General features: G+C 38.4%; 1 protein-coding gene across 1 annotated transcript; it reads right to left on the reverse strand.

Moving 5' to 3' along the window:
* Positions 1-6,270: 6,270 nt before the first annotated feature.
* Positions 6,271-16,301, reverse strand: LOC140240887 (E3 ubiquitin-protein ligase TRIM45-like). Its single transcript, XM_072320666.1, has 6 exons — positions 16,188-16,301; positions 13,456-14,732; positions 12,801-12,930; positions 10,156-10,270; positions 8,029-8,155; positions 6,271-6,757 (listed from the first exon to the last, which is right to left on the reverse strand). Exons 2-6 carry the CDS (start codon positions 14,654-14,656, stop codon positions 6,489-6,491), a joined length of 1,842 nt encoding a protein of 613 aa, XP_072176767.1. The 5' UTR covers positions 14,657-14,732; positions 16,188-16,301; the 3' UTR covers positions 6,271-6,488.
* Positions 16,302-17,227: the final 926 nt, after the last annotated feature.

Consider the following 17,227-nt stretch of genomic DNA (forward strand, 5'->3'; position numbering starts at 1 on the left):
AGGATAATTGGACAATCTATTCAAAGTTATGTTTTGAAGTTTCAGTGTCACCATCGCTTGATGAGAAGACTACAACAGCTTGTGATGTCACATGCATAGAATGATATAGTGAGAATATACACATATTTTCACTTTTTTCGCATAATAAAAGAGTAATGCCCTTTTCAGAAGGCAGGGGGAATAATGTTAGCCTTGACATACATCAGTAATAAGTTGAGGGAATATGTATTCTTTTCCAAAATGAAATTTCTTGGAATGTATATCAAGATGAGCTTGTCCTTGTAGCACCTTGGCACAGACTGAAGACACTCTAGGCACATAGAAAAGAGATCACAGAACATGCTGATTTTCAGCAAATGTTCTTGCATATTAAATTGCTAGACGAGACCGAAGGACACAATGTAGGGTCAAATAAAAAATGCTGTTACATTGAATTGAAACTCAATATGCCCATGGATTCATTCTCTTTGTTGCAGTGTACTTTGAAGAACAAAAGACACAATACAACTTAATCCATTTTGTATGAATGATAACTGCAATTTTAATGCTGGCAGTTTTGTGGGGTTTTTTTGTTTGTTTTTTAAGAAAAGAAGAAGAAGCAGGTTCCGTATACAAAATATAATAGGTGGATATTGATAGAAAGCGCATGCAAAAACACGTCTCTAGTACGCATGAATATTAGTAAATTAACATGTTTACAAAAAACGAAAGAATGGGTGAATTGAGTCATTATACAAACATAAGACGTAATGAAATTACCACAAAAAATACCACAATAAGTTTTCAAATGACATACTGTAGCACCAAGAAATCCAAGAGTTGCATAGATGTGTGTGGAGAGTTCCACATCAGTACACGTATTGACATCTAAACCTCAAATACATAAGCTACATTCTAGTATATCTGACAGCATGTGTTCTTGTCATATTCAGTTCTGACATGATGATGGGTGTGAAATCTCACATTTTTGTGCTTATTTGTTCAGTTTTGCAACAAGCCTGGTTAATGTTATGTTGTTAAAGCAAAAGTTAAAAAAAAAACCTCAAAACGGCTTGCAGGATATTAACTCATCACCATTGCTACTCTAAATTGCTGCTACGCCATGTTTCTTATGAATAAATACAGAGAAATCTTGTCATAACAAAAACCTAAAATCCATGAGTTATCTTTTTACATCAGGTTTCTCATTACATCAGTGTTCAAAAACAAAGAAAGAGTTGAGACTTGCAATATCCCCTCATTATATTTAAGGGTTTTGTAACCTCTTTATAAGGAGGTTCCATAGTAGTGTGAACCTGCAAAACTTTGACCATGCTTCAGTTGAAGTAGGCAGGAGTTTCTGAAAGGCTACACATTCAAGTTATCACCTTCCTCTCTTTGAAGTCACGGCATTAATTGAAAGATTGTAGCATCTGTCAGTGGTAACCAAACAGATGTGCAATGCTAGACAAATTAGTGGCAAGTGTGCTACTTTGTCACTTGCCCCACAGTAAGTCAGAATGTGGGTTTTGTGTTGTCCTGCAAAAAACACTGTCCAGGAGCCTCGACTCTAAACTTGTCCTCCCTGATTCTGTAGAGAATGATGATGATGATGTTGATGTTTACGTTTGTTGATGTTCATGTTCATGTCGATGTCAATGTTGATGTTGATGATGGTAATGATGATGATGACACAGATAATACCTTTTTTTCAAGTGAATATTGTGAGGGAGGCTTATTGCTGAAGTTTCCTGGTTCAGAACAGAATGATCAACAAACAAGTAATAGCTCTGTTGAGGTGATAAAACAATGAATTGTTCCTGGGGTGACAAGACCTTGTTTCTCAAATTTTGGTGAAAATAATTTCTAGGAATTAATTTTCAGATAGTCGAGTGATGTCCTATCTAAACCTATATCTGTCTGACCCCCAAAATGAAGCCTTCACAGCATGTCAAAGGAGAGAATCCCATTTGTTACAGTGCTCTTTACCTCAACATTTGACCTTTTGAGATGCGACCGAAAGGGTGAAATGTTATTACTTGTACTGTTTAGTCATTGTGGAGTATGGTGTACAGAAATGTGGCAGTCCAACTTTGTGCATCAAATCCCTCCTGTTCTCTTTACCATCCAACGGTTGTATATATGGCTACACCTTGGGAGTTCATCTGTATGTGTACAAATTCGTACACTGAATAAAAGCCAAAAAATCATTTTATACTTGTATGTACAACAAATTCTTTCATATGCTGAATAAAAGTAATAAATAAATTCATGTATGTACTGTTATATGGAGTGAAAGGAGCTTCATTTCATACCATGTGAACAATTCATGACGACCTTCTCACTGTGAAAACAATGCACTTCTTTTTACAAGAGAAGTTCTTCAGATCCAAAGCAATATCAATGGACTTGCATTTAAAATGGCCTGGTTGTGATTAAATCATGTGTGATGATTTGTGGAATCTTCAAACATACAAAAATAAAACAAGAATCCATTTGGGTAACATATTGGAGAGGCAATTTGATTGTCCAACAAAGCCTTCTCGTACGATTCATTACACACCATGGAAGAATGCTTCACACACTTCGCTACTCTTCTGTGTTAGCATCTGAACCAACAATAGTAGTTTTATAGTGATTGCATAATGGTTGCTTGCTCATTGTTGCTGTGGTTGGTAATGCCCACATGTTAAAAGACATCTGCATAATTACATCATATGCAAATGAGCCAACCATTTGGAGAGACCTTCCACAACCTCCACTCTTCAAGCACTAGTGTATCTAGCACAACAATGAAAAATTGATCAGAATATGATGACAGGTAAGAAAGATATGACACTTTGAGATTTTGCTAATTTTTCGGGAAGCAGTTCTTGTACAGTCAATATGAATATGCAAATAGTGAAGTGATGATGTCATCCCCTCACAACTTGCCATAGTTTGTACACTGTACATTCAATATCTAAATTTCCAGTTTTTCATTCAAATGTGAATTATGCCTCAGTCTTAAGTCCAGATAAATCTAAATGATCATTATTTTGATGTTATTTGACCAGGAATAACATCAGGCTTTACACTTTGAATACAGAAATGCATTTCGTATTTTCTTTTCTTTCTTCTTTTTGTACACAACCAATGGGAAATGTTTTGCAGAAATTAGCAAAACTACAATTTCATAACTTCTTTAATTTTCATCAGATTTTGATCAAAGTTTCACTGTTGTACTTACAAAATTTTACTCCTTCTTAACAGACTGGGGAACATTTTACCTTAAGTTTTGCCTCATGGCATGACAAAATTATTTTTCATATGCAGTCAAATAATAGCTCCAGTATTTAAAGGGATGGTACAGTATTTGTGGAGATAAAAATTGGGCTTTTAACTTTTTGCAAGATACCAAGAAAACACTTATGATATAGTACAGCGCATACCATTTTGAAAAAAATTCAAAGTTTATTTGATGAAAATCGGGTTTGGAATGACTGGAACATCCAAAAACAAAGTAAAACAAAGCGATCGTAATAAAGTGTGGGTCCCACACTTTATCAGAATCGCTCTTTTTTTTTTTGATATCTCAGCCATTTCAAAACCAATTAACATCAAATAAACATCGAATTCCTCATAGAATTACATGCTCTTTCATATTTCATAAGAGGTTTCTCATTATCTCACAAAAAAATGTTAGAAACCTGAAATCAGGTCTCAACCAAAACTATACGATAGAATACAATACCGTGCAATACCATACTGTTTTTACCATGCACACATTGCAGTATTTGCAAATATATACCTGGTAGACCAACACATCCATAGTTTAGAGCATTTGGATGTTAAGAACCATGTGAATTGAGGAACAGCTCATGCTCCCAACTAAACTGTAATAACATGGTTTCCTGGTACATACTGTGTACAGTATACAAATGACACACAGGTCTGAGTGCATCAGTCGGAATTGTGTGCATAAGGTAACTATGGAATGCTTAACCCATGAGGCGAAGCCGAGTGGGTTTAGGCTAAATTCCATAGTTACCACATGCACACTATATTCCAACTGACGCATGAAAAGACATGTGCGTCATCTGTTTTATAGAATGGGTAATTTTCTTGCCAAAACCCCATTTTTCTATTGTGTTACGCGATGACAAATTTGCTGGATGCATTTCCTTTTGGCTTGCCATAAACGAGAGCCAAAAAAACTATGCATCAGTTTTTACTGGACGCATGGTTAACCGTGCATCAGTAAAAACTGATGTATGGTTGTTTTAGCCAATAGGCATCTCGTACTGAGTGCGCGAACGCTTGCTTAATGCTCGAATCTTTGTTACAAGTGCGCGTACTCTTGCGACAAGTGCGCGATAACATGTTTACCACTGTGACTCAGCGTGCGGCCAGTATAAATAAACACATAGCTCTCGACCAATGAGATGGCAGGATTCTCGCTACCCATTCTATAATACATTTTATAACATGTCATGGTAAAATAATTTGCAAGAAGCTTTGGTAACAGTAAAAACACAGGGACATCATATCAATAGTGCAATGAATAATGGTGTATATTTTCTATACCAAATGGAAACTACACATACAGTTCAAATATTGAGTTCTCTAAACACATCAACTTGTTGTATTTACCTGTGACAGTTTTGACGATGAGTTGTCATCTTTCGCAAATGATGGCTAATCTGTGACTGATGTCTTGGTGCAAAACAGCCATTGGATGTGTTTAGAGAACTCAATATTTGTATCTATCAGTCATCCTTAGGAACTTATTTTGCAATCAATACGCACACCGTGTACAGTTGCCGCATACAATATTTCTCAATACAGTCAAAAGAATTCAGTACAGAATTGACATTATGTATATTGTATCCACTGAAAGTTTACCAGTGATTCATTTGAATGTAATCTTGATATATGTTTGTTTGGTCTTGAATAAAATGAAATTGAAATTGAAATTGAAGTTGAATTGTTACAAGAAGATCTTTCCAGAAGATCGTGTGGTGACAAGCATTTCAACCTGTTCAGCAACAAGACCAAAAATGAGATTGCACATACATGTATTACCTTTTTCTGTGTGAAATGCATCAGAATTAGTTCAGTCACCTCTCAAGATTGTTATAACATTTCATGTGATAAAAATATCCTGGAACTTGACATCAAGCATTTAGGTAAGCATCACCTATGTATCAAAGCTTTTTCTGGCACAGTCTTTTGATGGTATGCAAAGCAACAGGCTGACAAAAATATGGTACAACAACTCAGTGCAACCAACTGTAAGCACATGATTCAACATGCATCTGAAAACAAAACAGATGGGATATATACAAGTAGTACCATACATATTGTGTAGAAGATATCAAATTAGTAACTATCCATTCAAAATAGTGCATAAGCATGCATGGGAATGAAAATCTTTGGTGTTAATAATCAACATTACATTCTTTGGGAACAAAAATCTTCTGCCCAGGATCCATACCACTATTATCATTCTCAATTGCCACTAGGCTCATTGCAAGCTACACTAATGAATACCCTCTATGACTGAAGTCTTTGCTGGCAGTATGAGCATATTTCTTTGATTCACCTTTGCAGCTGCTTGGTGACAAGATTGCATGCCTAGAATGAGTAATATTGCATAACTTGGAAGAGATAGCTTAAACTGTTGAGGACGAGTCCGGTGTATACATGTACTCAGGCAAGTGTCTATGGGAAATGCTTGTTGCAGCAAAATCAGCCCGTCCTCAATGGGTTAAGATAGAAACCTATTTATATACAAGACCTAACCTGAAAAGTGAAGCACCAGCAACAAGTGATAATATTCATAATATGTATGCTACATTAGATAATTTCAGCCCTTCATTCTCAGAGGGTGACCATCCCATAGTAAACTTGTACAAAAGCTAGGCAACATAATATTCATTTCATAATTAACATCACATCTGCTATCCTCCTCCCCCTCTCAATCTCCATTACAAATGATCTGATACAAAAAATATTAATTGTAATACAAGGTCTGTAAGTAGCAGAAAAGAAAAATATATAATGTTAATTCACAAATTACACATGGAAGAATACAAATTCAATCTCTACTATACTTAAAACAGACACGCACTGAATTTTTCTTGTGAAAACAACTTGTTGTAATTTCGCACACATTTAACTCGGGTAATTGTTACTGTGAGCATAGATGTACATAAGAAAGTGCACTCACAGGAATCCAAACATACAATGCATACCAGTAATTCTTACATTCAGTTTTTTTGTTTTTGTTGATTTTTCAAGGTATTGAAGCACACTCTGGACACAGAAATATGATGAACTGTGGGCAAAATAATCAGCGACATCTATCAAAAAATAAGACATGATCAATTTCATGCAAACACAATGTCAAAAATAAATATTTTGCACAGCTCTGATAAGCTGACAGCCAAGCTTTCTTTGGCTCTCTGTATCCCTACTTGCACTTGCTCAGGACTTTTTATGCATCAGAGTGCTTTCTTGCTCACTTTCTAAAGGGATATGGTCTTGACTTTGCTGGCAGGCTTGCGGTTGACTGCAGGTCTGTCCACAAACTTCAGAGGCCCATCCCCAGACCGCGAGGACTTGTCGCTGGATCCAGAGCTGGTGCTCTGCAGTCGGCTGCGTACAGTGTTGAGCAGATTGGTGGAGATGGTGTGAGCGGCCTCGCAGTCACCATCCTTATCGGTCGCAGCACAGCACGACCAATGCCACCGTCCTGGATGACCAGCATGGCTGTGGCCGCATCCCTTGAAGCCCCCTGCAAATGTGACAAAGAATTATGACTAGTCCATGTGAATTGTTGTCACAGATACATGGATATCACTCCTGGTAATGTCAACAAAACACAACTTTTTAAACAGTGATACAAGAGCAAAGTTTCAGCAACAACAGCAGCAGCTCTTCAACTCCTCTGATTTCAGCACAGGAAGCAATGATTACTAGACTTTCACCTTCTTGAGAGCCAGGTTTGCACACTCGTGTACAATACTTATCAAGAGAATTTTTGAATTACTTGACTTTAAAAGACAAACGATCAAATATGTTATGACTGCAGAGAGGTATTCTTTCCACAACGTTGATATTTAGCTATTGTAATATTTGCAATGTACTCTAAACATTGAATTTATTGCAACTGATGAATTTGAATAATTGAATTTATGTTGTGTGAATTGGTTATCATGCAGGCATCTTTATAATACTCCCTTTGACATGAGGCATATAAGCTTTGCCTTATGTACCACGATAGATTTTCTTTCCATTTTGAAGTTAAAATGAGACATTATTGCAAGTACAGGACTTCACAGTTGATGGTATCAGCTATTGGTACAAGTAGTACTCTATAAAATGGACCATGCAGATTAAATTTAGAGCTATGATATGACTTTCTTGTTACTCAGACACTGGGGCTCCTTTTGTCTAATCCCAAACAACTTTAGTACGATTTTTTTTTTTCAATACATAGCCACAGAGCATCCTGATAGAACATTGGCACGAATCATACTGTATCTTGACAGCTGTACATTTGTGGAGAGTTGACATTCACGGATTTATCAAGGACAGTCCTAGGATTAAGTATATTCTTTAGAGTTTCAATTTTTTTTTTTTTTTTTTTTTTTTTTTTTTTTTTTTTTTTTTGCTGCCAAACTCTCAAGAGAAAAAGGAGGGGTTTAAGATAGAGAGATGCAACTACACATTTTTTCAAAACACAAATTTGGTCTCCATTAAAAAACAAATAACAAAAAAATGAAGAATTGCAGTGCCCTGTAAAGCATAGTGCAGTTTGTTTTACAGGAATGCAAAAATATGAACACATTACAAGGTCTTTCCACAATCAATATGAAAATTCAAGGACTTTTTGAGGCTAACATCAATAATATGACCTTTCCAAGGGTTGTAAACACCTTAATCACAGTTGCAACATCAGTCCATCTATTAAACAAACTAAAAGCTTCAGAAACAAAATTTAAACAGTGGAATGGCTGGGTTTTAAAGAATTCTGTCTTCCAAACACAATGTCATCGTACATACCGGGCATTATACCACCACAGGCACAAGTTGCCTCTTTGCTGCCCTCGCTTGAGCAGAATGAACAGCAGTGCCAGACTCCAGTGTGGTCCTGCCGTCCCGCCTTCACCATAATGCCGAAGGGGCTTCCCTGTGGTAACCATCAAAACAGCACACTCTGACTTTAGCCACATTTGCAAACATAATCAATACCACACTGTCCATAATAAATGGGGATGATAAAGATAGAATAGAAAGTAGAATATAAAGTAAATGGAACATACTCTCTCTACCATTTTACAATAAGATTCTGACTTCTCTGGAAGAGACAAATTCATAAACATGCTTGTATATAATACTGGAGGACTGTCACGTCTGAAAATAGTACATGTCATATATTCCCACAAGCTGGGTCATGTGCATATCTCTTCATGCAAAGAATAATGTACACAAAACATCGGTTCAATTTGTTCTTGTTAAAAAGAAAAGGCAGTGGCAGTCAGTTGGAGGACAAAATTGTGCAATCCACCATCACTATTTGTATTAAAGTTAGTCAACATTTACTATTGTGATCTGAAAGAAAAGAAAAGACTGTCAACACGCTTTGCATCATTAAACTTCAGGCATTTGTAAACAAGTCAGTCTCACTTCAAGAAACTTCAATAAACTACCATTAAGGACAGAGAGGGACAAATATAAAATGTAATTTCTCATGACAGGGAGAAGAGGGTGGGGATCACATACATAACTAACTATTCTAAATATAAGTTGACTACAAAGGTAACAATGAAATCCAATAAAGAAGTGACATGACTAGCATCAATTTTTCTCATTCAAACAAATCTATGTGTAAAAAAGGAAAAAAAAAAAAGATAATAATGACAGGTCAGATATATCAACTACTGAAGACCTTTAAAATCTTATTTTTGTTATGGTTTTCTTTCAACTGTAGGTGAAATAAAAGTGTAAAGACTGGTACAGTGTTCACACACTGGTGATTTCCAGGATTCATACACTCACATTTGGATTTGTATCACATACACTCTACTTTGGGAGGTGTCTAAACTGTAGTATTACAATAAAGTACAAACTACACTGCATATTTTTCACTTGCAGAAAAGGAAGTCACTGAAAGATACAGGGTAAACTCACACTGGTACATTGCAACATGCACTATGTCAGATGTTTGTTAAGAGGTTTATATTGATGGCAAAAAAACTCAATATTCCATCATGAACAAGTAGTATTTTATCAAGTTTTAAAAGACTTGAGGAAATGGCAAAACATTTCACAGTTTAGTCTTCGCACTTTGGTAATAAGAGGTTCATACTGGTCAACAAGAAAAAAAAAAATGGCCACACACTCCAATTCTGTTAACAATTCAACAAAAAATCCCCCTGTGAAGAAAGATGTTTTGGAAATAACCCAGAGAATGAAAGCATCATACCATTGTTTTGTAGCATCTCAAGACAAATGATAGAGAAGACCATTTGAAAACCAGGGAATTAAATCACGTAGCATCCAATGAGTTCCATGTCATTAAAAATTTGGCGAATCAGCTGAAAGGTCTACTGAGTAGTATTCCTCAAATGTTAAACAAATGTAGCTGAGCGTTATCATTTTCACTGTTTTTTAGTACACATTGTACTTTTCATCAAGGCCTGCTTACTAAAAGCTTTGATTTCACATGTCATATTTCTTCAGCCAGCAATTGATAATGATGAAGACAAATGACACTCTGTACCGGTATATAAAGATGAAAAGAAACTGAACAGTGAAATGGAAAAGTATCCCCAAAAAGAAAATGTTATGACTATAAATGGGATTTATCAAGAGTAAAACTTCCATCACATTCAAGGATTTAAAACAATACCTTCATAGGAATTCAAAGAAAATGTCAAGTTGGTCTTTCTTTGCAAAACAGTTTTGTATAGGTGATATTGAAAAGATGCCACATCCCCTTGTCCTAAATATGTTAGGTGATAGGAAGCGATGTCATGTGATTTCATTTTCAAATGACGTTCACATTCTTGATGTAATTATCCAACATCACTGATGAGCTGCTTTTATTCCAATGGCACTCTTCAAAACATCTTTCCATTTTGGAGGTAGAGTACAGAGAGAAAAGAGAAGACAAATTAAAACACATGCCCTAATGTGACTCCCGTTGGCGAAGATGTGCAAAAAGTGTGCACCGAGATGTTTGGGTGTGTAGGTCACCTGGTACGTCCCATCCCTGTTGTCAAACACCTTACAGTTGAAGGGCCTGGGAGGAGCAACAAAATCAATCAGAACACATGCAAAACAGCAAAGAAAAATGGTGCAAAATGTGCTGAAAACAAATCAGAACAGCAACACACACAAAAAAAGGATAGCAACAAAATAAAAGCTGTCAAAGACATTTGTGTCAATTTCTTGACCTATATCTGATATGGACTGGAAAGAGAGGACTGATATGAAGTCTTTCTCACAAAAAGGGGAAAAAAAAAGTTGAATTTGGGTGTTTTTTTTTTTTTTAACCATCACCTATTCAAAAGAATGTTGACTGCCAGATGTCTTCTAACTTGCTTCCAATTTTACACAATTCCCTTGCCAAAGATGTAATATTTTTAGTGTAATAGCAGCATGTAGCATAAAGTGCATTTACAATGTAAAATGTGTTCTAAACTGTAAACACCATTAGGACCCCGTTTACAGTGCGAGGCTCGGCCGTGGCCGAGCCGCGGCCGAGCCCAGCCCCGCTTTAGTGCAAACGCGCAAAAGGCCAAATGCGAGGCCAAAATTGGCCTCACATTTGGCCTCGCTATGAGCTGGAGGTGGTCTCGGCCGTGGCTCGGCCGCGGCCGAGCCCAGCCTCTTCTTGGTGTAAACGCAAACTGGGCCAAATGTGCGGCCAATTTTAGTCTGGCTTCCAGACCCTCTGCCCGTACTATTTCGCTATTCACGATATTAACCCCCTCAACGCGGAAAACTAGTATAGTTTAAAGTGGTTTTGTCCTGCAAAGGATCTTTCCTTCGGCAAAGGCCTTCGCCCGAACGGCGACTTCGTCACCACGGAATCCAGTTGGCAAAGGGTCTGAAAACCAGGCTATACCAAATTGCGTTTGTTTACAAGCAGAGCGCCACTACGACAAAATATTGAAAGGTTTGAATTAAAAGCGCAGCCGAGCCCAGCAGTGTAAACGGACAAAATTGCGAGGCTCGGCCGCGCAATTGAGGCCGAGCCCAGCCCCGCACTGTAAACGGGGTCTAGGTGTGGAGATCTGCACTGGCTAACAATAATCTTCTAAGTATTACAATTTTATAACAAGAACATGAAAAACTAACTTATTTCAACATCACTGATATATATCATCAAAATAATCTAAGCATGCCTAATGTGCGCAATACATTGTCTGTCTTGTCGTAGTTGTGTAATGGTATAAAATGTTGCTATTTCAATACACTCATAGGGAGAGAAAATGGCAGGATAATACTTTGTCAACACTTGAAAATGACCCATTTGGAACCAAAGTAAAATCTCTGAGAATAACACAGCAATACACACAACACAAAGACATGCCAAACACATCTATAGACAAAACTCACATCAAGCTGAATACTGTACATTGTGCTTGCATTCTGGCACTGATTGTATGATCCCATCATGTATAATATTTACAGTACTTTGGATAATACTTGATAAGAAAGGATCATACAATATAGGTTTAATACAGTACACAGTACATTTCACATGTTTTTTATGGCAAATTGTGCAAGTTGTCTGAAACAAGTCTGTATTTGCAAAATTCACCACTGGCAATAAATATTGTCTCTCATTTAACACAAACATCACTGTATGTCATATACAATTGTATGTTATGATGGGAAATCACTAATTTTTCTCCTCAAGATGAATATTGTAATTCTTAGAATATTCCATCACTTTGGCTGTCATTCGCATATAAAACCACTTACAAGATTGTTTTACACGTCTCAAATTACAAAATTTTACACTTTTAAGCTACATGTATAAATGGTCTAGATTCAGGATACACACATATTCACAGTGCCTTTCTCCAAAATGGACATCTTGACTTGAACTTAACTCAAAAATCCCCTGAAATGTTCAGGCAATTTAATACTAAGAAATGAAAACCAAAGCCTCGGTTTATTGTTAAAAGAATGGGAAAGCCATAAGCACATCAAATATCTAGTAAACATTTCAAACATACACATCATATGGTTTTTGTGTGTAGAATCCCCCCCCCCCCCCACACCACCACCACCTTTAGAGACCCTTTTAAACGATTCCTAGACAGTACACTGTAGGCATTGGTAGGATGAGGTCTAGTCTGCACCTGTACATGAGCATCAGCCAGAAGCAACAAAGCAACAATTCTACAACATCTTAAAACCAAGTACAGCCATTTCTCTAAATTTCACAATTAATGTAGCCAAAATTATCAAAAGAATAACAAAACAAAATGGCAACTTCTGCTGGCAAAAAGAAATGAAAGATATGTACAACACAACTGTACGTATGTGCAAGCAACTGAAAGGTAAGCTCTATGCAACTATAAATGGAGAACACGAATAATTGCTAGAAATGAAGGGGCAAAGCATTACAAAAGACTTTTTTACTTTCCTAAATGGGGTATTTGGGCAAGTATTCAATTCAGGAGATGACAAGGGGGGGGGGGGGAATAACTCACTTGTTTATGGTGAGGTGACTCATTAAGAAGAACAATCCTGAACAACAATAAAAGGAAGGAAACAATAGCTTCAGCTAGAAGTAAAAGAGAGATAAGTCTGACCTTGTCCTGCCCTCCTTGGTAGCCAGTTCAGCAGTGATCTCGTCAGCTCCATTCCGGTATGTCTGCTCCATGGAATCTTGGAGGACCACAGTGATGCCTGTCTCTTGGCCTAAGTAGGATCGGCGAATACCTGGAGACATAGGGGTGGGTAACATACAACATAATGAAACATTTAAAATACAAATTACATCTTGTGAGGCAGAGCTCTCATATCAATAGCTCTCTCCAGGAAGTGGGTCTGACTCATGATAGCTAAATTTATTTGTACAGCTGCCTGACCGCAGCCTGTGTTACATTTCCGGTCATGCACAGTCACAAGGTCAATAGGCAGAACACTCAAATCTGCATTGTTTACTCATGTCTTCCTGGGCTTAGGAACAAATATGAGCAAGAAAATTACAGTTTTTTTCTCTCATCAAAACTACACTGTTAAGAGTTTCATTTAGATACTTTGTGCCACTCTTACACAACATGCTAATGCTATGTATGACTATCAATTAATAGACTTAATGCCAGTTGAGGGAACAAGCTATTTTTTGCAGAATGTAGAAGGGATATCTCAAACTGACTCTAATACCGATGTCACATGTCTCCTATATCTGTGTTCATAATGTCAATCTCATTAACAGTGACATTTTTAAATGGCTTCACTCACCATCACCTTTGGCATAGCTCTTCCCTGGATCAGCCATCTTCGTGTCGACAATGCCAGGGACTTCCATCCCATTGACAACTTTAGCCATCACCCTGGGCTTGAACTGCAAGGTTGCCTCACCCTTGGGGGTGCTCTGGTAAGATATGCGGTTCAACTGGCAGAGTCTCTGAGAAATGAATGGTTTGATGGACATCAGCTCCTTATTGTTGCTGTCAGCGAGAGCTCTCGAAGCCAGCTGACTGCAGTGCTCCATGTCGTTGAGAATCTGCTGCAGCTGGATGCGTTGCGACTGCAGCGACTTGACGCGGCTGTCGCACACTTGACTGACCTGCATAAGCAGCGTCTGACGATGCGTCTGCATGGATTGGATCAGGGTGTCGTAGTAGTGGTCAATCTCACACTTGACCTGCTCTCCCCGTTCCTTGATCATGCACTCCAGGTGAGCCGAGGCCGCCCGGCCAGCCATGATGGCTTGTATGTGCGGCTGCAGTCGGGACACCAGGTTTGTGATAACTCTGGCATGGTGTTTGGCAACATCCTCCGTGTATTCCACCAGATGCTCACGATGCCCAATGAGGCAGCATTCACGACAGACTGGCTGGTCGCACGTCTCACAGTACATTTTTAGCTCCTCTTGTGGGTGCTTTGGGCAGGAAACTGGGCAGTGCAAGTTTGTTGCACCTTGACGTTGAGCTTCGTGAAGACTCACAACATCATGGCTAGCAGTTTTCCGTTGTCTCTTGTGGGCCTGAGCACAAAACCCACAGACATTCACCATGCACTCCGCACAGCGAGATATGGCCTTTGAGTTGTCCATACACAAGTCACAGATAAGATTGTTGGTGTTGGGATTCAGTGAATCGAGAACCAACATCCTCTGAGCCATATAATCGATCGGGAAGACTTGCACCCCTCCTTTCGGAATCTCCACTTCTGTGCCGCATGTCGGGCACAAGATGGCTGATGCTTTGTTGCCTAGGTTACTCAGCATGCTGCTTAGGGAGCTTGAGTCGCTGCTGCCATCGTCTTTATAAAACATTACATGAGTCTCGAGATTCTGCAAGCATTCTAAACATAAGGTGTGTAGGCATGGCAGCAGACGAGGGTCTTTGAAGCGCCCTCTACAAACGCCACATGTGACTTTAGCATCCATTGCCTCCTGTTTAGCATAAGGCCCTTCTTCAGTCATCGAGTCTGACATGTTTGAAATTCATGCAGAGACACTTAACTAATCTTCCTTGCAGATGAAAACTTGGAGTTGTATTAGAAGCTTGTGTCTATGGATATGAAGCAAACGAAAACAAATATGAACTGATCGAGGCTCAAGATAGTCAACTAGATTAAGACAGTCCAAGATAAATGATATATAGGTTTAATGAAACAAGATACTACATTTATGAACCTGTACAGTAAAAACAGAATACTGGTACCGTACCGGGTAATCAACTACGTGTACAATGCATACATACAAATTACAATGTCAATTTTAATTGCGTTGTGAAAGATGGTATTCATTTAACAGCATGTCTATAACAGTCAGTGCAGAGTATGCACCAGTTGTGTTCATCAAATGAGAAAAACAAAAAAAGTAGGCAGTTTCGGAACTGTCCTGATGACAATGCTACTATACCGTTCATAGGCCTAACGTTACTGGTACATTGTCATTTGATTATTACTAACATTAGTATTTTTCAGTATAACCATTTTCATTTACAAAGCACATTTACAGCAACTGACAGCAAGAGGTTATTCTACTATTCAAATGCTCTCAAACAATTAACGTTAGAGAATTGAAGAAGGGTAACAATACAGTTTGACCTCGATTATCCAGCCATGTCGGGACCGGCGCTCATCCGGATATGGGAGACACAATGTTAATGTATATAGCTGCCGTCCAAGCTGCCGTCCCAGTGCACTGGCAGCTAGGCAGGTAGTGTACCCCGCAACGGTGGTGTAATCTATGCTAGCCTGCGCAAAATTGTAGTCCCTTCTTCACAAAAATAAAGTAGGCCTATATCTTTATGTGAAAATCATACATGTTTTACCTCATTAGATATTGAGAAACATATCATGCACATCTTATGAAATTAGTGACATAGATCCATGAAAGTCACTGTTTTTTCTCAATTTTCGGATGAAAAAAAAAGTCCTTCACTGCGTAAACGCGTCCGGATAATAGATCTAGAGATTTCCGGATATTAAAAAGGAGGCCGGATAATCAAGGTCGAACTGTAATACTAATAGTTACATTTCAGCTTCACTCAAATCGAGACATCAACCGTCTGTGCAAGGCTAGTGCTAGCAGACTCTACGTGTATGTCAAATTGAAATTTCATGGGAAGTGCCATTTACAAGGAGTATACAGTGCATGCAGTGGCGAGTGCCGAAAGAGACCGCAAGAATAGATGTGAAAATCAGCAAGCGCATCCACAGCCCTATTGTTGTGACAGACGCCTCGCCTCAGTCTGCTGCTGGCATGCAAGGGCAGGCAGGCAGAGCTGCGTTGTGAATGTCTCTACAGGCGCTACGCTAGACCGACGGGAGAGAACAGCGCGCTCGGCCGGCGAGCGAGGCCTCCAGTCCCGTTGCAGTAAATTGAAGTTGTTGTTATGGTCTAAAAACTGATTCATCTGACGGGTTACAACTCACAAATGGAAAACGTAACTTATTCCGTCTTTTCCCAAGATGACATACGACGATATGCAAATACATAAACCTCTTCTCAGACTTACCAAACATGGTCAAATGTCTCGGGGGTTTACAACGAACCGCTGCTCGGTACATCGACACTGCCACTCATCTTTGGTAAACAGACTTACGGTCGCGATGTGGTGCCACGTACGGTACGTACTTGTACGTACGCCTGCTTGAAGAGGTTGCCGAGACAGTGCCGCACCTCTCACTGAACAGGTGTAAGGGGTGCCTCATGAGGCGCCTTTTGTGGCAGCTCCAACACCGTTTGTAATATAGAGTGTAACATAAAGGAGGCTTTTCACCTCCCTGGGAAGATCATTTTCGAACAAGGTTTTGGGTGACACACGAATACAAACAAATCTAAATTCAACGAAGTTTCAATGATCAGTAAAGTTCGATCAGGATTCGTAAGAAAAAGTACCACATTTTTAGATTTAGAGGTGCATGCATGCCACGCAGCTTTTATTTTGATTGGATTTGATAATGGTTAATTGTATTAAACAAAAATGCAAAGAAGTAGCCCGAAGGCTAAATTATCATACATTTACGGTGTAAAACATCATACATTTATTGTATGAGCATTAGAACAACAATGATTACATTAACATAACAAATATTATATACATCATGAAATAAAAAACGCGAATATATAGAAGCAAAGATATCCTAACTAGATCGAACATAATTGAAATTAGAGGTCTTTGTGGTTTGATTCTTTGTTTGTTTGTTTGTTTCTTCCTTTCTTTTATAATCCTTTCTTTCCTTTTTGTGGTCGGTTTGGGGACTATATAAGTGTTTTGCGGGGTCTATTCTTTTTTTTGGGGGGGGGTGTTACCTCTGTTTTGGAGGTTAAACTGTAAGTTTGGTTGTTTGATGTCATCACCTTTGACTAATTTGCATGAGTGCATGGTTTTAAAGGGTGTGTACAGTTCTTGTCGAGGTGAAGATTTAGCTTTGAACGTTTTGTGAGATATTCAGAAACCACTATAATATGAGATGTCAAAAAGCATGCAGTTCTAAGGGGTATCAAAAGTTTATTCGATGAAAATCGGTTTTGAAATGGTTGAGATATCCAAAA

Source organism: Diadema setosum, chromosome 17 (assembly GCF_964275005.1).
Source record: "Diadema setosum chromosome 17, eeDiaSeto1, whole genome shotgun sequence".
NCBI classification, from domain to species: domain Eukaryota; kingdom Metazoa; phylum Echinodermata; class Echinoidea; order Diadematoida; family Diadematidae; genus Diadema; species Diadema setosum.

Coding starts and splice junctions, on each gene's coding strand:
- LOC140240887 (XM_072320666.1), bottom strand. CDS start 14,656: ATGTCAGACTCGATGACTGAAGAAGGGCCTTATGCTAAACAGGAGGCA. Junction 12,931..13,455: donor GAGCTATGCCAAAGGTGATG/GTGAGTGAAGCC, acceptor CTATGTCTCCAG/GTATTCGCCGATCCTACTTA. Junction 10,271..12,800: donor ACCAAGGAGGGCAGGACAAG/GTCAGACTTATC, acceptor TGCTCCTCCCAG/GCCCTTCAACTGTAAGGTGT.